Genomic DNA, 24,464 nt, shown 5'->3' with positions numbered 1-24,464 from the left:
TGCTTTGTCCATCTAGCACAGTCTACTGTTATTTCTACATCAGTAAATCACTGTTAACATAAAACTTAATGATCTGCATCCCCCTTTTTCATGAACCCCAGCCAAACAAGAGCACAATGCTGCAGCTGTAGCTATTAAGTGATGGTGGCAGCAAAGCACTCCATTAATACCTCATGCTCAGCAGTTTGTGATGCATGAGAGCTGAATAATTATGTCCTTGTTACCCTCAAATGAGAGGCACAATTGCCAGAAACAAGCATTTACAATTTAAAAACTCTATCAAGTCAAGGACAACATTTGTTCATTCATAAAACAAGCCTTTCTGAGCAAGAGGGCTATGAGGCAGAAAACAGACAGGCTCATGTTAATGAGACAGTTGTTTCTAGAGCTGTAGTGTACCCCCTCAGCTACACCTCCATAGCCACTTGATCCCAGCTGGTTTGAGAAACCAGCAGGCAGAGCTTTAGCTGAAGCTCTTGCTGCTACGAATTGCACTGATAGGGAGGTTTAGTTTAGATTTGAGGGACAGGAATGGGAAGCAGGGCTTCTGCAATGTAAGTATCAATAACCAGTGATCTGCAGCCTTTGAAACAGAGCAGACAGGCCTAGGAGAGTGAAAATGTGTTAATAATAAAAATAGAAGAGGTGAGAGTCTGTCCTCCCTTCTGAGGATGCCTTGTTGCTCACACCAGGGTAGCAGCTCCATGTCTTTGGTTAGTGGTGTGCAGAGACTACAGAACAATTAAGTCCCTGTTCCTTCCTTACCTACAGCTCAACATGAACAGGGATTTCAGAATAGCATCTGCACTGACATTTTTTGGAAGAGTGACAAAGGAAGTAGTTAAAAGGAGGGCTGTAGTGCAGACAGACTTGCATTATTTTGAGCAACATTCCATGACTCTGTAAGCAAGGGTAGGGCATGTGGTAATAAAAATGGTAAAAAAATTTGTCATGCCTTTGTCTTACAATATTATGCTTTCAGTTAAGTCCAAGTGAGGACTAAAAAGAGAGTTCTGAAGTACACCCCAAACTTCGCACTGCAGAATACTACATGCTTTCATGCAGCCCATCTAGCAACAGATACCTGACAGGGTATTTGCTGTGTGCTGTCCTCATTTGGCTACACATGAGTCAAGGCTACAGAAGAATGTGCTTATGCTGTCACCTCCTTGTGAAGCCCTGACTCTCACCTCAGGACTTGCCAACTTCAAAACAGCCACGACAGTTTTATTTTCTCAGTCCTGTTCTAATATTCAGCCAAGAGATAATAGGTCATAAGAAACAAACTGAATGAGTGATTAGAACACGCAGGCTGATCAAAGCAAGTTTCGCTGGGGTGCCTGGAGAGCGCCGGAATTGCAAGCAGCCCTGTCTGGCATGCATTACAGCTCTGTTTGCCAACATTTCTGTTTGTGGACCCTGAAATTTTTCCAGCGTGCATAATTTGCATTTTTTTGATTATAAGCGTCTCTCATTCAACTTCCCGAGAGTCCAGGAAATGCTCAGGTACTCCCCATTCCTTTCTTCTCCCTCCCATGATCCACAAGCCTTTCATCGAAAACCACAGCATAGTACTGACTACAGGAATCTTCCAAGCTGCAGTACAGTGTTATAGGTGCAGGTGTAGTCATGCAGCTGAAGCTTGACTTTGTAGTAAAAAGGAATTTTTAAAAAACATCTCGACAGGTTACAAACCAAAATGAATAAAAGTAAAATTCAAACTTAGGTGAAGTATCTCCTTGAAACAATATTGAACTGATTATATTATCAAAAAACCTTCAGGCTACATTTTGAGAAATAAGCAAATGATTGGAAACAGTATCACTAAAATGCACAGTTCAATTTATAGCCACACTGACAACAGAGGGCAAGGGGGGCTTCAACACCAGTGAAAATACAGGTGGGAAGATGGCAAAAGTCCTCCAGACCAAGTAATTTCAATACAGGATCATCTTTGCCCTCTTGTGGGCAACCTTCTCTCCTGCAGCCTCTCAGCAGATTCCTGTGCAGACACAACTGCACTGTGTGGACGGCACAAACAGAATTTAAAAAACATTGCTGGCCTTACTCGTGCTTCCTTTAGCAGGCAAAGAATAGCTATTCCGAATTCACAGAGAAGTCAAACCCAAAACCTAGCCAAGCTGTTAACCTTGCTTGGTTCCTGCACCACAGCACAAAGGAGGCCGTGTGGTAAAGCAGGTGGCTGGTCGTGTTCCTCACTGTAAGGAGAAAGCCCACCCGAAAGCAAGGAAACACGTAGGTGCCTTCAACAACGGATGCACAGAGAGCAGCGACCAGGTGGTGCCTGTGCACTCCCAAAGGAAACCTGCAGACTACGAGCCTATATTCTGCCCTCCTGCGCCACTCAGGATTTACAGGAAACTAACTTGGATTACGCTCCTGAGAAAGGAGTTGTTACGATTCTAGCGATAACAGGACTTCAACTGTGTGGTCACACTCCAAATTATTAAATCTGTATTAATCTTTCTTAGGACTTCTGAGTTATTTTATCATGCTGTGTAAATCCACCACTGACGTACCCTTTTAATATAACATTTTGCCTCAATTGTTTTCTTGCATCTAGTTTTCAAACTTAATTAAAAGCATTAGAGACCTTTTTCCCTTTACGAATCCTTATGGTTACACTCACCTCTGGCAACTTCATCAAAGAGACCAATTCACCTTTAATGTTACGATATAAAGAAAAACATACCGTGGCGTTCCAGTTTCAGTGCCGACAATGAAGAAAGTGCCATTCTCCTCCTGTTTGCAAGATCACCACCAGGTAATAAGCAATCTGTAGGATTATGAAATAAAAAAGCAACCCTGCCAGAAAGCATGCAGGTTGATTTCCTTTTCCTTGCCCCCTGCCAATGACAAACATTTTTAAAGGATCCAGCAGTTCACCCTCTACCAAGTAACTTGGTCACCTTCATTCTTCTACACCAGAAGAAATTATTTGCTCTTAACAGCTTTTGCTAGTTTGTGCTCTTTCCTTTAACAAGTCTGCTGCTTCATTTTTTTCAGCTCCAAGTAATCAAGACTATAGGAAAGCAGCACTTGAATTACACTTGTCACAGTAACATACAACCATGGTAGGTGTAAAGTCTCTTGCAAACTAGTTGGGTTGGACCCTGTGGTATGAGGCAATACTGATCTTATCGGACCTTTCGTCCTGGAAACTTGGCCATGAGAATATCCAGCTTTGCAAGCTGGACCCTCGTCCCCAGTAACAAGCAAACACAATGCAAGCTCTTTTCCTCCAAACTAGGAACAAAGAATGATGTTATTTCCTATGGTTTGCTCTGGGATAACTACATAGCGACACCACATCATAGCAACAGAACGAGAAACACTTAAGTTATTTACTAATATTTTATTTTAAAAATTATTACAAAATATTTCAGAAACTTCTTAAGACCAAAAAAAGCAAAATACATTAAAAAAGACCACAGGTTTAAAATGGAAAAAAATATTTAAGCATTTCAAAATTATTTAAATGGAAATTCAAGGCACCACTGGCAACAAAACTGTATAAAATTTTTATTTTATATATATAAAACTACTGTATTATCATCCTGATTTAATAATCATTAAAAGTCACTGAAATTCTCAAAGGTATTAAAAGTGATAGACAGTTCTGAACAGCATAAAATTTAATATCTAGAGAACTGCTTATGTCTACAGCAATAGACTAAAACAAAGATGAATTTCCATCTTAAAGGCACTACCAGCATCTTGATTCGTTACAATTTTATATAACCTTTAAAAAATTTCACAAAGTACTTACTTCCCTTCAGTGTAGAAAGCTTGGTATTTTTATTGCACCAATTTGAACAAGGATCACCATGATGGCCATTATGCAAAAACATCTTGTGCAGAGCTCTGAGAATTATGTGAGATAGCTCGCTGCTTTGTCAAGTTGGAGGATGCAAAGGTAGAACTCAGCTGTAACAGACCACAACCCTTCCCTGCTATTTTTAAGCACAGACTGCAAGCAGTAAGGCACAATTCCTTCACATCCTTAGAACCCAAAGGGCACTCGTAGCATTGTGATTTTAATGTGGGCTAAACGCCAAACACAAAAATTAACATTTACAATCTACACAATGCACCTGAAGGTTTTCCAAGCAGAAACTCACAGTCCAGCCACTTCACAACAAGTCCTCACATGTCCTGGAGAATCCTCTGCACCAATTCTCAAGGCACTGTAAACAAAGCCTGAAAGTGGGTGCAGAGCCTTTAAATATTTTTGGACGGGCTCAACTGGAAAAGACAAAAGCTTTTAATGTGTCTGAGCAGGCTCACAACACAACTGCCAAGCCCCGTGGTGAAGAAGGGAGAAGACAATCTGGGCCAGTTGCTTCTTTCCACAGGTTTTACTACCAGTTAAGATTGTACAGTGATGGTTACTTTGCAAACAGAAGTAGAAATTTAAGACAGTTGCTTGTAACAGCACTTGTACCAGAGCTCCCACCACTCTCCTGAACAATCCCTAATCCACTTCAGTCAAAATCAGCCACCTTAATGTAAGCAATTTAAATAGCTTGTTTGAATAAAGTAGGCTGATTTCATCAGAAGCAGGCTGGGAAACAAGCATCCCCTTTGCTGACAGAGCATGGGAGGGGTAAGAAACATCCAGCCACACACACACAGCTCCTGCAAACACAGATGTTTAATCCAGCTCCAACGCTGTTCTCTGGGATCAGTCTAATTAAAAGACAGACATTCAAAGCCTGGATCCGACACCAGAACCATCAAAGGGGGCATGTCAAGACTGCAGGAGACCAGCCTGCTCAGCCATGGCAGCAAGGAAGCCTCTCCCCCACCTAGTCTGCGAGGGCAGAGGAGCTAGGAGGGACACACACCTGCCCCTTTGTCCTAGGAAGCTGATAAAGCAGTTAAGAAAATGACCTCGCAGAAGCAGAGAACAGTACACACACTAGCAAACCTGCTTCTCAACTATTTTAAAACAGAACAAAAAGAACACCTCATACTTGGAAGCCTAGGATTAATAGTACGACCATACAGAAACTGCTCTGTTAGCCAACAACTGGTTGGGAAGCAATAATTTAGCAATTGCCTTAAACCTATAACCAATATGTGGCCCGTCTGCTCCTAGTATTTAACTAACATATGACAGATTAATGCCAGCTAGACAGCATCTGGGATGGAGCACTATATATTGTTGTAAAGAATAGCAAGACTTCTCCTGTTAGTAAACTCCTGTGACATTTGGGAAAACAACTAACCAGTTTCCCAGACAACTGCCTGTCATTTTCATTAGCTGACGGCAACGCTTGCATCCCTTTCAGTCAGAGATGGAATCTGATCCTCAAATCTATACATGGATCGGTCAGTTGGTGAGAGAATGGGTATAAACTAACTACTGGGAACAGCTAAAATGAAAACGGAAACCATGCCAAAACCCCCCCACTCTAACAACCCGAAACACGCCAGGGATGCCAGCATGTATGGAGTTGGAGAATCCATCAAACCATTCTGCAAAGGTTGGCAGTATTTGTTTCAAAAGGCCTAATGGTCAGGTCATGGGAGTCAGGAGATCTCAGAGTCACTTCTGACATCAACTCCTTGTGGCACTTTTTCATATCAATAACTTGCTCTGTATTTCAGCTTCTCTGTGAAGTATCAGCAGTAGATATCATAGATAGGGAGGCAAAGGCAGAGAGATGACTTCACAGATCCCTTTCGGTACCAGTATCTCCAATTCAGGAACGGACACCAATAACAAAGCACTTAGGTGGGGAAAAGTCTCTAGAAAAAGCAAGCAAAACCCATAACTCTCTTCAAGTATTTTCAAGCTGAGAAAAATTACAGGAAAAAATACCTCAAGATAAAAGTCCTGTCAGGTGCTGCATTGCTTAATAAATATCAGCAGCACAGTGTTACTCTTACACTATATTTACAGCTTTTAATTATAGATCAAGATTTAGAGGCTATAGACGTTTTGATGTGAAAATAAATTCCGTAGAATCCTGCGCAATAAGAAAAAAAAGCAACTTAGAATGTTAATCGTAGATAGGGACACAATCCCCAAAGCAAAACATTGCAAATCATAGCAGAGATATTTCTCATTATGGCAAGTTTCATATCACCACTAACACTGCTTGTAAACAAAACATCTCTAATCTACCCAGTTTTCAGAGACAGCTACAGCAAGCTCTGCACACCTAGAATGAGATCAGGTTTTAGTGCAAATGGGCCCTAATAAATACAAGGAAAAAAAGCCAGTCCAAAGAGCATTTCTTGTTCACAAGGCGGGAAATTCTGTGAAGGAAAGTATGTCTTTCAAGCATGGCTCTGAAACTAAGCTACAGCTTAAACTTGATGCTTCACACCACCTGTCAAAATTTTACATCCTCCAAGCAAAGTGTAGTGTTAGGCTTAAGTCTCAGACCTTAGAGAGAGAACACCACAAACCCACATGCATCAGAAAGTGGCAGCACTGGAAAAAAAATCTTTTGACCTTCTTTTACAGTCCTTTGTCTTACAACAGCTTACAGCTTCCTCATCCCTTTCCAAATACAGCTTGCTCAGCCCATTTCTGGAGGGCTTGGTCTCAATGCTGCCACAACAGGTTACAGGACTATAAATTTGTCAGATGAGGGTATTGATGAAATGGAGTTAATGCCTGGAAGACACAGCAAATGTCATGAGTGCTCAAACAAGAATTGTGTTTGCATAATCAGCTTTTTCTCATTTGCTTTGGTCATTTGGAACATCTCCTGGCTTACAGGAATTTGCCCTGCTTTTGAAGGCTTTCCTCTTCAGTGAGGTCTAGCAGTCTTGCTTCTGCCTCAGACATCTGAAAAATGCCTTTTCACCACTTCTTTTACAGCCATCAACTGGTCTGATACGTCTGTCACCTGTCTGATACATGTTGCATCAGTAGTTTCTTGCAGTCCTACAGCCTGTTGCTTTTACCATAAATCAAGGGTACAAGTACTTATTTACCTGTTTACCAACTACCTAGTCAACAGCAAGTTGTGCCATATTTATAAACAAAGAAAATGGTGGGGTCCATTACCATTCTGGCAACACTTACCATTTAGTATGCATAAACAAGCTGCATATGGCATTAACCTTGCAAGTAGTATTCACGACGCTAGTACCAATGTGCTGTAACATTTTTCCCATTGATGTTCAGGTTGCCACTTTTTTGGGTTATTTCATGAAAATATTTATTCTCCATCTTTCTCCTCTCACAGCTGGCTTTTCAACTTTCTTCCTGCAACTTTTATAGCTTTCAAAACAATCTGAAAGAAGGTTCTGGCATACAAATCCAAACTTTGATGATCATGGGGTGCTGAACTGTCTCCTTAATATACCATTACATTACCCTGCCCATAAAACCTGTGTGCTTGCAATTCCATTAAACTGATCTCCACAGACAGAACTGAGACGTATGAATAGTAAAAACAAATCCAAACCCCCTCTGTAAGCATAAGCATTTCTGTAAGGCTCAATTAGGTATCCCTTTTACATTCACAGTTTGACCAGTAAGTACAAGAATGAATCCTGCTGTACTAATTTGTAACTCGTAACAGAAGTATCTGGTCCCTTTATACAGAAAATATCTTTAGGGTATAGCTCAGAATTTATGCATCACACATTAACCTTTATTAGTCACCTCTGTCAAAATCGAATCAGCACACTGTTGTCCTTAAGTGATTCTATTTAGACACAAGTGTTTTTAGTGTATGTCACCTGGACAGGTGGCAGGACCAGTTATTAAGCAGGACCAGTTACCTCAGAACATGATGCTCAAGATGCCATTACTTGACCTAAGGATCTATAAAAATTTGTGATGAGCAATGCATACAAAATTGATTAGAAGGAAGAGACAGAAGTTGTTACCTACAGTGCACTGAAAGTTCATTTTAGTTTGCTCCATTCAAAAAAAAAAAAAGAAATAATTCCAGAAAGTTAGCTTTGTTTATTCAGTGGCTGATTTTCCGTGGCACTCTGAGTGTTGCCAGGATTTTCAGAGCGTCTGTCAATGTTTTGTTTCCGACTGTGAAAATACTCTATGGTAGTTTCAGCTAAAAATGCACCACTTGCAAGAAATCCAAACACCTGTGAAAGTGAAAGGAATATATGATTTTAAAATGTACAAACATCAACAGTATTCTGACATTGTTTGGAGAGATTTGCTGGACTATTTATATATGTTAATAACGCTTATATATTAATATTACAGTCCTCCTTAAATCGGAGGTTCAATTTAAATTAGAAACAGATCAGAAATCATAATTCTAGCACATTTAATGCAAAAGTTTTTACAGTTATCATTCTCTTAAGCAAGCTTGAACCATACAATATGTTCTAAACAGCGCTTAATAGTAAAAGTACATTAATTTTATTGCAAAAATTAGTTATTAAAGAAGCATGGCACTGGTGGTATAGCAGAGCATTTATCCAAGAGATGGCTGCTGACTCAAGGGACTAAGTGAAGAAGAGTAACACATGGAAGGTGAAGGAAGATAAGATCTGCAGAGCCTAAGCAAGTCCTTACTGGGTCAGCAAGGGGGGATGAAATTACATTTTGTTAATGACATTTCATTATTAGTCATGGCAAGATAGTGATATGAGGGTCGGTTTCAGCAGCTTCTTTCAAACAAGGAAGCGCATGCATTATTCTAACTTTTACCTAATTTTACAGAACCAGTGTGCCCCAAAACAATTTGACACTAGTAAGTCTTAAATCACAATAGTTTTTGTTTTTCCAGCACGAGAAAAAAAAACCTGAAAGACTTTATACTCAAACCATTAGGTTTGAATATATCAACATCACAGAAGATGACGACACAAAAGTGTGTATCTCTAATAGCTTGTGCTGCCTGTGGAACAGAATTATTTTACTTTCTTTTCTAACTCATTTTTTCTCATTCATGAGGTTTAGACGGCAGAGAAATTAACATACAAGATAAATACAAAGTAAATTATGCAATTTTAAGACTTACACATGCAGCTTGTTCAACAGCAGACCCAGAGCTGGTCACAGCAAGCACTACTGACGCTAAGAGAAAACAGACACCTATGGCTAGCATGGCCCAAAAATTCTGCAAATATAAAAAAATGAATGTTATAGAATTGTAGATACACTACCAGAAAAAGAACAAGCATTATAACAGCAGCTGAGTTAGTCTGCCAGTGAATTTATGCTTTGAAACTTTGATGCTAATGGGAGCTTCAGAAAATATATTTTACAGCTATATTCCAAACAACGTTCAACATTATCAACTATTTAAAAGAGTCTGCATTACATACTCCCCTGTTTTGATCGTCTTTAAGTATTTCCTTCATTTTGTCTAACTTTTTCACAATCAAATTCAGGCTTAGATCAACCATGCTAGCATTATTCCCTATGTAAAACATCTAGGAAACCAGAAACCTGTAAGTAAATGTGCTCATTCAAATCTCTTAACTACACTCCCTTATCTGTGCCTTCACAGAAAAAAACACCCTACTGTTTGCTCTGAAGACAAATAGGAAGGGACGCTCATAAGGTACTATAATATTCTTACTGACTTTACAAAGAGCAACTTTGTGCTACTTCTTTATCTTCTGAAATATAAAAGCATAAACTGTAACTAGTATGATTATTACCAAAAATGAGGTAGGCTACACCCAGGAGGAAAACAGATAGGGTAAACAGGCAAGTTGTAAATATCATGCTGGCAGTAAACTGTGTTCTGTATACGTACATATATGTGATGACTACACAGTAGTAGCAGTCTGTGTGAAAGACTCACAGAAGTCCTAAAATCCTGCAGGTAACCAACATGACAATTTTGGAAAAGTTGTCGCTATAAAAGGGATTCTTAAAGTTGACTCATTTTTAAACTATAAACTACTTTAATCTGCCCTTAATAGAGAAGAAAATGAGATTATTTCTGCATAGCCTTTTTACTCCACAGTAGTCTTCAAGCACTTACAACAAATGGTTTGTTTTAAAAAAAAAAATTCCTTACCACTCTCTGTACTTTATCTTCTCCCAATGTTTCATATACAGCAGTGCAATACACACACAGGATCAGGAGGCTCAAGAGAAAGGCACTGCAGCTTATGAATTCAAAGAAGTAAAGTCCACCACACTTGATACAATTCTCCACAATTTCTTCACAAATAACAGCCAGGAGAGAGAGAATCTGCAAACAAATAACATGCTTAGTTGGATCAAGTCTCTAATATCTTCAGTAAATAGACATCTCTGATATGAACATTAATAAAGACAGCTGTAAGGAAAATCCCCAATCTACAAAGAACACGGTAAAATTCTGTACTATTTTCTTACAGGCAGAAATAATTATATAGTGACACAGTTTACACTTGCTGTTGAAGTTGGTCAATAAACTACACCCGGGTAAGCTGACCACACACCCAAATACAAGATTCCCGATTTGTGGTTTTGTGCACTTGCCAGTTGGAAGCACACGAGACAGGCAGCGTGGTGAGCACGCATCCTGCTCAGAACAAGCAAAAATACTCTTGCTTACTACTTACAACTGCACTTAATTTTAAATGCATTTGGGTTCAGGGCATAGGGGGAAACTGGATGGCACTGACAGTGTCAGCTACCTCCCTGGAAGTTTACAGCCAACGGTACCTCCCTTGATAAACTTCAGAGAAAGTGTGTGTAGCTAATAGCTCACGTGCTTATGACCCAGTAACGACAGAAGTTCAGCTGTACTTGTAGGAACCAAAACTTTAAACTATGTTTAAGCTGTGTTGTACAGTGTTTAATCTATGCACAAGCTTATGTTCACCTTCCTGACACAGTATGTTTTGAGGAAAGAACATGAGTTAATTCCTGTACAGTTACCGTACATATGCTGCTGGATCTTCTCCTGTTTTATTGTACAAGAAAGAATATTGCTTTATTTAAATATTCTCTCATTTTGGCCACTTCTTGTTAGTTTCCTTCATCCCATAAAGTTGACGCAGGATTTTAGATCTTCGTAGTAAAGAGTTCACCAAATTAAAACAAAACAATTAGTAGGAATCAGACTCAGTCATAAAATTGAGACTGATATAAGGACGATGACCATATTTTTAATAAGAGCATATGGGCAACAATGAGGTTGACAGTTCTTCTTTAAAAAAATTAAAAATCAAATTCTAAAATTCAGAATTGTTCTTGGAAAATAACCACCAGCCTTTGGTTTCAGTTTTCTGACAGTAAAAATAAGAACAACAATTTAGCACATGGGAACTGTAAATTCCCCCTGCTAAGCCAGACCTCAGAAGGGCACTTCAAAGCTTCATGTTTTGAAAACGCTGCAATCATATCAAGTAAACAGGATCTCAGAAAGGGAAAGAACCCGAGCTGGGAAACGGCAGTCTTACTATCAGGCCTTCACATACTTCCCTTCTCTCCAGCAGCAGCTGGCAAGGCAAACTTCTCAGCAGCCCAACACCTAAAACAGTGACTGCAATGGCTGTCCAAGGAATATTTTGAACTCTGAATTTCTAATTTTAAAGTATTTTTTTGCGTTTCAAAAGATTTGCTTACAGCTGTGTCCAATGACTTTCAATTTCACATTTTTCACATGGTCAGCTGAAGTGTGATACGTTTTCACAGAATCACAGAATCAACCAGGCTGGAAGAGACCTCTGGGATCATCGAGTCCAACCATTGCCCTGACACCACCATGTCAACTAGACCATGGCACTAAGTGCCATGTCCAGTCTTTTCTTAAACACATCCAGAGATGGTGACTCCACCACCTCCCTGGGCAGCCCATTCCAATGTCTAATAACCCTTTCTGAAAAGAAATTCTTCCTAATGTCCAACCTGAACCTTCCCTGGCGAAGCTTGAGGCTGTGTCCTCTTGTCCTATCGCTAGTTGCCCGGGAGAAGAGGCCGACTCCCACTTCACTACAACCTCCCTTCAGGTAGTTGTAGACTGCAATAAGGTCACCTCTGAGCCTCCTCTTCTCCAGGCGAAACAACCCCAGCTCCCTCAGCCGTTCCTCGTAAGTCAGACCCTCCAGACCCTTCACCAGCTTGGTCGCCCTCCTCTGGACTCGCTCCAACACCTCAACATCTTTCTTGAAGTGCAGGGCCCAGAACCGGACACAGTATTCAAGGTGCGGCCTCACCAGTGCCGAGTACAGAGGGACGATCACTTCCCTAGACCGGCTGGCTACACTATTCCTAATAGAGGCCAGGATGCCATTGGCCTTCTTGGCCACCTGGGCACACTGCTGGCTCATGTTTAGCCAGCTGTCGATCAGCACCCCCAGGTCTCTTTCCACCGGGCTGCTTTCTAACCACTCTTCCCCCAGCCTGTAGAGCTGCATGGGGTTGTTGTGGCCGAAGTGTAAGACCCGGCACTTGTTCTTGTTGAACCTCATGCCGTTGGTCTCGGCCCATCTATCTAACCTGTCCAGATCCCTCTGTAGGGCCTTCCTACCCTCCAGCAGGTCGACACTCCCACCCAGCTTGGTGTCATCTGCAAATTTGCTGAGGGTGCACTCAATCCCTACGTCTAGATCATCTATAAAGATATTGAACAGCACCAGCCCCAGAACTGAGCCCTGGGGAACACCGCTAATGACCAGCCGCCAGTTGGACTTTGCCCCATTCACCACCACTCTCTAGGCTCGGCCATCCAGCCAGTTTTTAACCCATTGAAGAGTCCACCCATCCTTGGCATCCACCCCAGCAGCAGGTTTGTCTACGAGGATGCTGTGGGAGACAGTGTCGAATGCCTTACTGAAGTCTATGTTCATGGATAGTTCTAGCTCTTTTTATCAGCACTGAAAACTGAATGCCATCACTTGGACCTGGGATGAAACAGAACAGAAAGGAAATAAACCTGCCCTTAAAAGAATTTAGATCATATTATGGTTATCTGGACTTATAAATAACTGAAAAAAACCTCTCTGTTGAGTGTACAAACAAGTAGAAAAAAATCCCTCTCAAAGCTATAAAGGGTTCAGTGTCAAATAAATGAGATTTACCAACTGGAGTCCTATGTGGGACTTGTCTAAGAAAATATTCAATTGTTTATTAATAAGCTGAATAACAAAATAAAGTACATCATTAAAAAAGCTTTGGCTTGAAGAACTTTGATTAAAGCAGTATATCAGCAGCACATTTATAAGCTGCCAGAGAGTTCTGCTTGGGTTTCTTAGCTTGCTGCTTGGTATCACTATGAGAAACAAAAGGGATTACTCTGTTGTCCTACTACAAAAAGTTTTAAATACCACTAAAAGAGTAGTTCCTAACTTCAGTTTATACAGTTACAGCTATATAACATAGCAAGACATTTTTTCTACTATTAGCCAGAAGATTATAATCTCTATTATTCATCTGCATTTTAGTAACATCCCACTGTTAGACACAGTATAAATACATGAGCTGCTTTAAACAAGCCAGGAGATTCCACATTTTGTTCAGTTTCCCAAGAGCTGTTCTGCCAGAGATCCACCTTCATCAGCGTTAGTCTTGGGATGAGTGCAGACCTCCACACGCTTACATGAAGCGGCCAAAGCTCCTTCTGTTTTGTTTTGCTATCTGCCCCCTCCAAACTGATCCCATGGAGAATCCCTAGCAGCCAGTGCCCAGAATATCACTACTGCTTTTGTCTGAGCCATCAATAACGAGTGGAGAGGGGCAGCTCAGTAGCTCCTCATTTTCTTGAGGCCTAAAGCTTCCAGGCAGATTTTCATAGAATCATAGAATCATTTTGGTTGGAAAAGACCCTGAAGATCATCGAGTCCAACCGTTAACCTGGCACTGCCAAGTCCACCACTAAACCATGTCCCCAGGCACCACATCTACTCATCTTTCAAATACCTCCAGGGATGGTGACTCCACCACTTCCCTGGGCAGCCTGTTCCAATGCTTGACAACTCTTGCGGTGAAGAAGTGTTTCCTGATATCCAATCTAAACCTCCCCTGGTGCAACTTGAGGCCGTCTCCTCTCGTCCTATCGCTTGTTACCTCCAAGAAGAGACTAACACCCGCCTCGCTGCAACCTCTTTTCAGGTAGTTGTACAGAGCAATGAGGTCTCCCCTGAGCCTCCTTTTCTCCAGGCTAAACAACCCCAGTTCCCTCAGCTGCTCCTCGTAAGACTTGGTTCTCCAGACCCTTCACCAGCTTCGTTGCCCTTCTTTGGACTCCTCCAGCACCTCAATGTCTGTCTGGTAGTGAGGGGCCCAAAACTGAACACAGTGTTCGAGGTGTGGCCTCACCAGTGCTGAGCACAGGGGTTAATCACTTTGCTAGTCCTGCTGGCCACACTATTTCTGATACAAGCCAGGATGCTGTTGGCCTTCTTGGCCACCTGGGCACACTGCTGGCTCATATTCAGCCAGCTATAGACCAGCTGCCCCAGGTCCTTTTCCACCAGGCAGCTTTCCAGCCACTCTTCCCCAAGCCTATAGTGTTGCATGGTGGTGTTGTGACCCAAGTGCAGGACCCAGCACTGAGCCTTGTTGAACCTCAAAACCTCTTCTTTCACCCTGAAGCCCAGGGTAACACCTGAAGACAAAAGCAGGCTGCAGATGCAGCGCCAGAGTTGCTGGGGAGGAAGAGGTTACCCAGCAAGTAGGTCAGGGCACGGTTCAGAGCATGCAAAGGCTGCAGAGGTGCACAGGGACACAGACAGGCTGGCATCAGGTTCGATGGTTCCTGCAGGAAAATCCACACCTCACCGTACGCATGAAGTGCTTGCTGTAAAGGGAAAAGCATCACTGGAGATGCAGTTTTTAACTTTTTCTTCTTTTTTAAAATTATTAGTCCTATCTGTCCCTATGCATACTAGAAATTAAACATCTTCATCTGTCGCTTACCAGCAAGACATTATTCATTGGTACTGACATTACTGCTGGAAGTTTCTACACAAGTGTCAAGTTTCTAAAGCAGATTTAATAAGTGAAAGGCTACAAAAGAATGCTACAAAAATAAAGCAGATCAATGAACTTTCCAACAGGCCCGTGATAATGCTCAGCAGTGGTAATCCCAGTACGAAATCTTCTAGTTCAGATGGGTGCACATATTAATTCCATAAGCCTCCACAATCAGGACTGCTATAGGAAGTGAACAGCTCAGAAAAAGAGCAGACGTTTAAGACTGACTTAGAATTTTCCTTTCAAGTTAGGGCATTTTGGTTAAAGTCAAACAATAGTTGGTGACGAGTATTTCTGCTTGAGATAAGAAATTCATTTCTACCTCAGTCTTGGAACAATATACACTGTGCCATTTACCTTTGTGCAGAATTTGAACCAGTCAGGGACTAACAAAAACATTCTACCTATATCTATTTAAAAAAAAATCTAGAAACCCATGCAATAAGCATGCCTCCCAGCATCCTTTTGGCAGTTACATTTTCATTGTTTCATTTGCCCAAAAAACTTTAAAAATAGACTAAGATTATAACGTATGCCATTATTAATCAGAAGAAGAGCATTTCTAAGGTCTAGAAACCAGTTTTTCTGCAGGTGATTTCACAGTATTGTGTAAAATACTTGGTCACTTGTATAATGAAGACAGCTGATTTTCTGAGTACGATAGCCTGTTCAGCAGTCCACATGAGTGCCTATCAGTGGGTAGTGCCAATAAGAACCACTATTGTAACACAAGGCTAATAGATGTTAATGATCATCACCATCACTGGCAATTCCAAAAATCAACGCTTTCCCAAAATAGGAACATTTTTCTTACTGCAGATACTGAGGCTTCCACCTTCAGGAATTTGTGGGGCTTGTTTAAAGCGTTTTGACCAAGAACTCCAACATCTGTGCATTTTGATAAAGGGATACAAAAAGGGGGGGGTAATGTTGGAAATGAGGAGGGTGAACAACTATAACTCCATTTTCTTTTTCCTCTTGTTGAAGGACAGGTACAGGCCATAAACTGCTAATTCTTTAGCAGCATATCAAGCAGCTATCCATCCTGTTTAGGATGATAATAATTTTCCTTTTTCCTACTTAGAAAGCTTTTTAAATAATGCCTGTGTTCAGGTACACAGTCTAAGACTTTGGTACACCAGTAAATTTGCATATGTAATAGCTTATTTTAGTCGGTGAACAGACTTATATAAATGATCTGCTTGTCTGGGAGCAACAGCCAGCAGATCTTACTTTATTAATCTCCAGTAGTTGAAGTAAAAGTTTATGTCCTATCATATTTATTTATTTAAAGCATTCTTGGGTGTGATTTTTTTTAAACACTCGTAGAAAACATTATTTTTGCCAGCGTTACTGTTACCTTTACCAGCACTCAAGAATCTTACGTTGCTGGTTCACGGTTTTGACTGTGTGTGAGACAAAGTTTAAAAACCGACTGTCCTCTTTCTGCAATGGTGATGTAATGAGAAAGGGTTGGAAATCACCTACAATTCCCGTGAGCATAAGACATTTGACTAAAAAGGCACTTTGCTGGCTGGAAAATGTACCCTGACACACATTTACAGTCAGCTGCCCTTTCCCACTGTTGGTTTCACTACCTCCCTGCCAGGAGTTAAGAACGATGCTCCTCATGTCATTATCGGCAGAGTCACACTGGCACGTTTCGGAAGAGCCCATCGCCTACGCAGAACAAACAGGAGTCTGAATCAGGTGTCCAACCGCTGAATGTGTTCAGGCATAATGTTATATGTAACAAAAAGCAAGCAGAATATAAGCCTTTTATTTCCTGGTGGGCACAGGACTGCCCAACACGAAGTCTCATACAATAGGCCACCATCAACACTGCACGTTTCTGGTGCGATTTTCTACCATGAGTCATAGGAGAAATGAACGCCCCGCTCTTAGCACGGACAGCGCAGCGCGATAAGCTCACGAATGGGCTGCAGGGGCGGCAGGAGAGGGAGGTCTGGATCTGATGACCCAGCAAACTCTTCCCAGTTCTACTGCCCTGCCCTGAAGTTCAACCAATGGCTTCTACCTCCTGTTTTCATCCAACATGGCCCTCAGAAGAAAATACTAAGTTTCCCATGAGGTTTCCCTCTGATTTTAAACAATGACAGCAGTCGGCTGAACCACGCCAGCTGCAGCGCCGAACCTCGGTCGCACCACGCACGGAACCATCAGATGTCAGCACCTGCTTCTGTAGCTAGAACATGAAGAAGGAACAAGCCTGTTACTGTCCCACCACAAAATAATCTGAACCTGTACAGATGATGGTATCGTAAGACACCATGTCTGCTTTCCATCTGAGTTACAAGTCCGTGCAGCTTTAGTGACCAAGAATAAAGCCGGGCTTTGCCTCTGCTACGCCTGAGGTCAGGCTTTCTGGCGGAGCGAGCCCTTTCTTGACCGACAGCGGTAACTCCCCTGGAGCCTGTGTACGGCCATCTCCCCCCGACTGCGCTTTGCCAGCGAAGAGTTTAATCTTTAAGCGGCGGGGGGGTGCCCTGCAGCCGGAGGTCACCACAACACGCTCACCTCTGTACCGCCGCCGCAGCGCTGGCAAGCAGGGACACCTGTAAAGCACACGGGCTGCAGGCGCTGACAGGGCGGGAGCGGGCCCAGCCGGCGCCGAAGCACCCGCCGCTCACCCCCAGCCCGCCGCCGCCGCCCGGCCGCGGCCACCTCGGTGAGACTTTCGGCTTCTCCCCCCGCCTCCCCAGGCAGCCATTCAGCGAGGGGGGGCTCTCTCCGCGCCAGGCCCGGCACGTCCCCGGCCCCGGGGTGGGGGGGACACGGCCGGTGCCTGTGGAGGAGCCGCGCAGGCGGGCGGGCAGTCAGCAACGGCCCGCCCGGGCCCCGCCGGCCGCGCCCGCCGCTCCCCGCCGGGCTGAGGAGAGGAGGGGACTCACCGTTTGGAGCGCTTTGATCGGCAGCCGCCATCCGCGCAGGTGCCGCAGGGTGCAGACGAAGGGGCGGTGGGGCTGCTTGGCCTGCGGCTCGGTGGTCTCGTTGTAGACGGCGCCGTTCTCCATGGCCGCGCCGCCGCCGGCTGCCAGCTGCGAGAAAGCGAAAGCAAACGGGCGGTGTCGGCGGGAGGGGCGGGGAAGGAGAAGGGGAAGGGGAAGGCGGCGGCGGCCCGCCTGGCCCCGGCGGGACAAAGGCTTCTCCTGCAGCGAGCGCCATCGCTCCCCCCGGCGGCGGGCGGGCGCGGGTGCCGCGGCGGCCTGACCTGGGAGGGGCGGCGGGCGGCCGGGGCCTGCGGATGGCGGGGGCTGTGCGAGGGGCGGGCGCGAAGGGGCCGTCTGAGGCCTGGGGCTGTTCTCAGTTTCGTGAGGGGTGCTTGCTGAGAAGAGTTTACACGATTATTTACTTTCCTGTTGTCACACGAGATTATGACATCAGAAGGATTTTTTAAGCCAACGCTTTCCCTGTTTACATTCCTTGTTGCCAAGAGAAAACCCGTGTATCCCCGAGAGTATCAGTATGGTACATCAGTACACTGCCATACCTTTGCCCAGATCAACTTTAAAAGAAGCTACAGCTTTTGGTGCCTGCTTAAGAGCAGATTGAGCCCATTGTATGTACACAAAGTTGTGTCACATTCACTTTTATATTACTAATGTATTATCCACAGAACTATTATGGTCCTTCATAGTCAAGTTCAGACATACTTCACTTAAATTCAGTCAAATGCAATCTACTGATAGAAAAGATGGCAATTTGCTTTCTTAACTGTAGCTTTATACATGCTTAGGGAACAGAGCAGGTTGCTCAGACACTGCCTCTCTTTCAGAACCGCACAGTGAAGTGGAAGGACGTGAGTGACACCAACCCAGGAGGTACGTGCTATTTTTAACTCCACCAGGGGCCACCGTTAACCGCACAGATAGAGTAGCATGGGCCAGATAAAAGCAGTTGGGCCACGCTCTGTGCTGAATGCATACCAGCAGGCCGTAAGCATGACCTCTCCCGGTAAGACAACACAAGCTAGGGGAACATTGCGGCGTCCCCAGGCAGGATGGTACAGACTTGTCTGTGCCATAAACAACGTTCGGCTGCAGGAATTGGCTTGCGAGGCAAATGAGTAGGGCAAGTTCTGTAACTATTCCCAAGGCATGGGAGTTTCCACTAAAATAAGTAAGGTATCGCCATGGGTGTGCCCTAGCTTCTGCTCAGGGTTAGGATGAGTCTAATGCAGCTCTGCTGGCAGCATCCCATGCTGCAGGACTGAGCAGGTAGGTGTAGTCAGTAACATTTACTGTTACCACTTATGAGTCCCCAGTGCCTTAATTACCTTTTTTTTATATTAGTACATTATAAATAAGATTACATTACAGAGGCTGGCATCTCTCTTCTGAAGGAAATTCCCTTTTTGTTTTGTTTTCTTCCTTGATAATATCTCAGAACTGAATGAATAACTCCAAAGCCACAAAGCGTGTGACTAGGCTATGCTATGGTCTGAGGGAGACAGGACTTAACGGAGAGAGAAGCAATTGTCAGTTCTCCTTTTAAGGTGTTTGGTAGCATCTAAGGCTATTTTGTAGTTGTTCCCTTTTGAATGTTTACCAATGTCGTAATGCAGCATTGCTAGGTTATGAAGACAGATGTTAGTATTGAAGACAACTGTCTTGAGGAGAGGCTGCTTTTCAAGGAGTCACAGAAACACAAGACAAGCCTACAAAAGATAAAATATATGGCAACCTTTTTCTAGTTACTGCAGTCTTTAAGAGCTGTCTTTCCTGTTCAGGCCTTCTCCAGGAAATACATATCAATGATGCATGAGTTATAAAGGTTAGCTTGCCATTTAAAGCCTAATTTATTTAGGCCACTTTATTTATTTGTTTATAAGTAGGTGCATGAAAAGCAAAACATCAGCAAAGCTACAGGAACTGTAAGATAATGTGACAGAGAAGGAATGAAAACCGGACAACAGCATAGGACCTGATAGGTTAAAAATATTTCAAGCATTATGTTAAAACATACAAATGCTGCTATTCACACAAACTGCAGGGGTTCTTTACCTTTTCATCATAACTGTCTTTCAAGTACAGTATCTTTCCTCTAAAGAGGAATGCAAATCAAAACAACAGTTACGATAAATAACAAGCCTGTTGAATGCAAATAACTGTAATTAGCTGGCTGTGACGTAATGGAAATCCCATTCCAGACGTACAGCTATTAATTTCCTTCTGTTTATGTATGTGCTATACCTGACAGAGTTTTCCAAAAAGAGATGTCTGTCTTACCCCCTTCAGGGCCCCTGCTGGAATGGGAGGGCCAGAGTTAAAGGCAGAACAGCAGCCCGGGAGTTAGATCCTGAGCTACGCTAACATCTTGTCAGCCAGGCAAAGAGCGGGAGATGGGTGGCACCAGATTAGTGATGAGTGACCTAGTTTTCTCCCTCATTACATCTTCTCCAAAGATACCCACCATAGTGACCAAAAAGCAATACCAATTAAGTTAAGAAAGCCACCTCATTAGGGGAGATTACAGTGTACACGGTATAGCTGCATGGCACGGTTACCACTCCTTGCCACTGATGTTGAAATAATTTACAAAGAAGTGTGACTGGGGTTCCTTGAAGCAGTTGAGTAAATGCCAGCCACTGGAATAAGGTGCAGCCAGGGATGCATCACTGTTGTCATAAAGTGATGCCCTGGTGGCTCTTTGGCACTGGCTTTGTGCTGTGTATGACGCAAAAGCCTAAATCCCTCACGCTTGCAATCATCAGCAGGGCTCCACTGATTTGACTTGTCCCTAATGAATATTCTCCTTTTCCCATGTTCATAAATGCAGTTGTGGTGTTTTTTGCTCTTCTTGGAGGGCGAGGGAGAAGGAAGTAGAGGAATGGGAAAGCAGTTTAAAAGCCCAAACCACTGCAGGAGCCAGACTCGTTTTCATTTGAAGGGTGGTGAGGTTTATTGCTGCTGCACAATTTGGGGAGCTCCACTGAAGTCAGGCAGCTGGAGGCACAGCTCTCTCCCTGGTCTTGGTTCTGGTGTTCCCACACAGACATCTCAACAGCTTTTGTTCATGACTCTAGCCCTGTGTCTTACATGAAGTAAATACAGGATGACTAGCTAACAAATGGAATATACCCAGTACTGCGACAGAGCTCAGCAAAGACTCGAATGTGTTGCATCTGCTGAAGCTTCTTCAGCTCTTGAGGCTCTAGTTTTGGGCTCGGTATTGGAACTGAACTTCACAAACCCTGATCACCATACTAATGTGCTAGAATGTGTGATTTCTAAACAGCTGAAGATGAGGAATTAGCATTTTTAACACCTATTTCTGAGTATCCCTTATGGCACAAGAGAAAAAAAAAAACCTCAACTCTCCACATTTCCCAAATGCAGGGTTAGGCCAACTCTTGTCAGTGGATTTCTGCATGCATCTGCATGGCACAGAGAAGCATAAAGCTGTGAGGTATTCCATAGGCAACAGTTCTGCAGTTGCAAGTGTCCTACCACAATTTAAGTTTCCTCCCCAAGAAGAGACTGCAGCCCAGCAGGCTGGTACTAGGCATTTCAGATGTATCACTAGAAATTTAAGGTTAGTATAGTAGGTTATGTGGACTAGCTACCATAGGTCACACGCACATTTCAGAGACTTCCATTTTCAGCTGAAAAATATGAACTGTCTCGAAATAAAGTGGCCATTTACTCAAAATTTTCAAGCTTAAAATTTGCAGAACAGCTTTATCACAACCAGTATACTCAAAGAACTGATGTAAGAACATGGTAGAGAGGAGGAAGAAGAGATTTGTAGAATTCCCCCGTTTAGTTTGAAGCTAATCAGTTCCTTGTTTATACAGAACCAGCCCTGACAGTCCAAAGGAATTTATTTGGTTTATTTTGTAGTGCTTTTCCAGTATTCATACTGCAAAGCATTTAAAAAGTATTAATTGTTCTTTATAAAAAATAATCCCCTGTAATTCTTGTATTACCTCTTTGCTTTCTGCATCTTGCGTGCTAGACAAACCTTGCACCAAATTACACTAAAGTATTAAAGGCACACAGAAATGATTAGAAGCAAAAATAAAGTTATTCATGCTATTATTCTTCTTAAAATTTGACTCCTTACAAACCTAACCCATCTACAGCTTAGGGCATGAAAGCACAATAACGGATTATGCAGAAGTATCATTGCAAAATTGGCTTCATTGTTTTACCCAATTTATTTCTTAGTTTTGGTGCCTGACTTGATGGTGAAGGAAGAACAGGGAGAAGGATTTACTGGCACTACATTTTGTGAAAAGGGCCTTCTGTCACAGAGACTCATTTTGCACGATAGTTTGGTAAATCCCTCCTTAATCGCCTACTCTCATCAAAGCAGTAGTCAGGGGAATTGCAACTCAAGAGGACAAAGCAACCAGCCCACTAGTCCTCCTCTCATCAGAGGGGAACAAGAAGCCAAAGCCATCAGGTTACACAGAAACACATTCTCAGATGTTTTCCTTTTGCAGTAAAGATACCTTGAAGTCTTGTTTTCCCAAACAGCATGAGCAGGCTGTAGATAGTGACAGCAGCGTTAAGAGAATTTGAACTTCAAGGAGGGAAGCAGGCTACTTTCGTCTTATGGAATGAAAAAGCATGGTAAAGAGAGACACCAAGTTCTCACTTAGCCTTTTTGTGAATAATAATTTGTAAATAATAATTAAAAAAAAAAAACAAACCAAATAGCTATCAGGGTTTGGGGAAGAAATACATTTAGAAGCTTTGAATATGCAGAAGTGACATTTTGCCAACTTTGTTTTAAGAAGTGAAATTATAATGAGTCATTAGTAAGGATTTCCCCTGTCCCAGCCTCCGCAAAAAACGGCACCTAGTGCAATAGCTCTTAATATATTACATGTCTAGTTTTTCACCTTTGGAAAGGGTATTGTGCTTTGACAGCTGCTCAAATGAACTAAATTAAAGACTGCAGGCACAAAAATTTTCTTTCAAAAACCTGGACAGTACCAACTAGTTTAAGATGTTGCCGTAAAATCCCAAGTTTCACCCTACCAACACATACCACTGCAGTTGTATGAGGAAGCGTACTGGTGGTGATATGAGCAGGACCCATTCTCTCAAGCACATTTCAAATTCTGTTTCAGGAAGTTTACATACAGAATCTAGAGCACTGTTCTGATGCTGATGCATGCCATTCATCCATGATTGGAAGCTTAATTTTTTTTTTCTTCAAGACATAATTTATTCTATACAGTTGTTCATCAGCAGGTCATGCATTTCTCCATGTGCCACCTTCACTGAATCACTGCTATAAGCAAAATTTTAAGGACTACAGTTTGAACAATTGATCCATTGTTAAGAATCTCTACTGAACCTTGTCAGTCCACAATTCAATATTCCGAGTCAATTCTAACAAGTATGCTTAACTTTAGGGAGTTCAATGCGCAACAGAATGTATGTTGTTCTTAAGTAAATTCAAAGTATTTTGAAAATACAGAGGTAATTCACTAGTACAGAATGCAGGAATTGGAGAAGAGTACGAGCATGTTCAAAGTAAAGAGGATTTACCTCCTTCTTTGGTGTTCCAGAAGTTTTCTAAATAGAGAAATTAATGTAAGACCTGTTGATTTAAAAAAACTGAAAAACCTGAACTCATTAAAGAAGTCTCTTGGCAATAATTTGATCAGGATGTACTTTTTAAAATTACTATTCTGTGGCTATCAGTAGAAAGCGACCACAAACTTGAAACAAAACAGTAAAGTGATGCTCATTTGTGTACAGAAAGCTTAAGTAAAGTCCTAACTTTGGTGAACTCCTTCCTAGACAATATACTGGAGTCATCAGTAGGATCCTTAGTGTATCTAGTGTGCTTTTAAAACACATTACAGCAGAAAGAACCCAAGTTGGATAAGCTAGTTTTACTCCCAGGAACAAACACTGCAGACTTATCCACTTCCTTCCAGAAAATGTTTTAAGGAAGTTTAAATATCTACCAGCGATATTATTCACTGAAAGATAAAATATAAAAAGCATGTTTTAAGACGTTTCACACCACATCCTTAGATTTAACTGTAAACAAACAAGAACACCAGGCCTTCAAAGAAAGTTATTTAAATTTGAATGCAGAGAATACTTTATTAACTGATTACAGTTTTGATGACCAATTTTAAACCGTAACTAATGTGGGAAACAGTGGGGGACATTAAGGCTGACCCATATATATATAGACAAATCTGGATACTGATAATCTGTACATTTAACCTCTGCTTTTTCTTTATACATCTTTTATTCAGTGTCTGAAATTAATCAAAGAGAAAAAAAACAAAAAAACTGGCCACTAATTTTTGCATGGGTTTTTGAACGCAGTGTAAATCTCAAGGGAGATCAAACAGATTCTTTTAACCATACTCCAAATGAAGTGTTCAAGTGTAACTGGAGTTTGTTGTTGTTGCTCTAGTTTTGTGCAATTAATTTTCTCTTCCAAAAACTAGCAGTAGTTCTGTCCTTTATAGGTTAATCTATTTAAGATTGCCTAACAGGTTGGGAAATCAATATAAATTAAGTGCCTGTGGTGTTTATCAGTTTTCCTGCTCTGAGCAACCCCTATTGCTTAAGTGGACATA

At 42.2% G+C, this 24,464-nt stretch overlaps 1 protein-coding gene and 1 long non-coding RNA gene across 3 annotated transcripts in view; one reads left to right on the top strand and one right to left on the bottom strand.

Annotated features, from left to right (window-relative positions):
- Positions 1-7,937: 7,937 nt before the first annotated feature.
- CMTM6 (CKLF like MARVEL transmembrane domain containing 6) lies at positions 7,938-18,072 on the bottom strand. The gene is made up of 4 exons (XM_068405526.1): positions 17,797-18,072; positions 9,996-10,172; positions 8,985-9,083; positions 7,938-8,097 (listed from the first exon to the last, which is right to left on the bottom strand). The coding sequence occupies exons 1-4, from the start codon at positions 17,917-17,919 to the stop codon at positions 7,948-7,950; spliced, it is 549 nt and encodes a 182-aa protein (XP_068261627.1). The 5' UTR covers positions 17,920-18,072; the 3' UTR covers positions 7,938-7,947.
- The window catches only part of LOC137665990 (uncharacterized), a 43,468-nt gene continuing 36,484 nt past the window's right edge, over positions 17,481-24,464 (top strand). The window contains exons 1-2 of one of the 2 annotated variants that reach the window (XR_011048578.1): positions 17,481-17,573; positions 18,681-18,726. This is a non-coding gene — a long non-coding RNA (uncharacterized lncRNA). Of the gene's footprint in view, positions 17,574-17,680; positions 17,836-18,680; positions 18,727-24,464 lie in introns of those variants that run through there. The other variant, XR_011048577.1, reaches the window with a different exon arrangement.

Source organism: Nyctibius grandis, chromosome 7 (assembly GCF_013368605.1).
Source record: "Nyctibius grandis isolate bNycGra1 chromosome 7, bNycGra1.pri, whole genome shotgun sequence".
Taxonomy (NCBI): Eukaryota; Metazoa; Chordata; class Aves; order Nyctibiiformes; family Nyctibiidae; genus Nyctibius; species Nyctibius grandis.
This window is presented reverse-complemented; position numbering and strand designations above follow the sequence as displayed.

Excerpts from the sequence above, each read along its gene's own strand:
- CMTM6 (XM_068405526.1), bottom strand. The coding sequence starts at position 17,919 with ATGGAGAACGGCGCCGTCTACAACGAGACCACCGAGCCGCAGGCCAAG. Across the intron at positions 9,084-9,995 it reads AAGATAAAGTACAGAGAGTG|AATTTTTGGGCCATGCTAGC; the intron begins GTAAGGAATTTT and ends TTATATTTGCAG. Across the intron at positions 8,098-8,984 it reads CTGTTGAACAAGCTGCATGT|GTGTTTGGATTTCTTGCAAG; the intron begins GTAAGTCTTAAA and ends TCACTTTCACAG.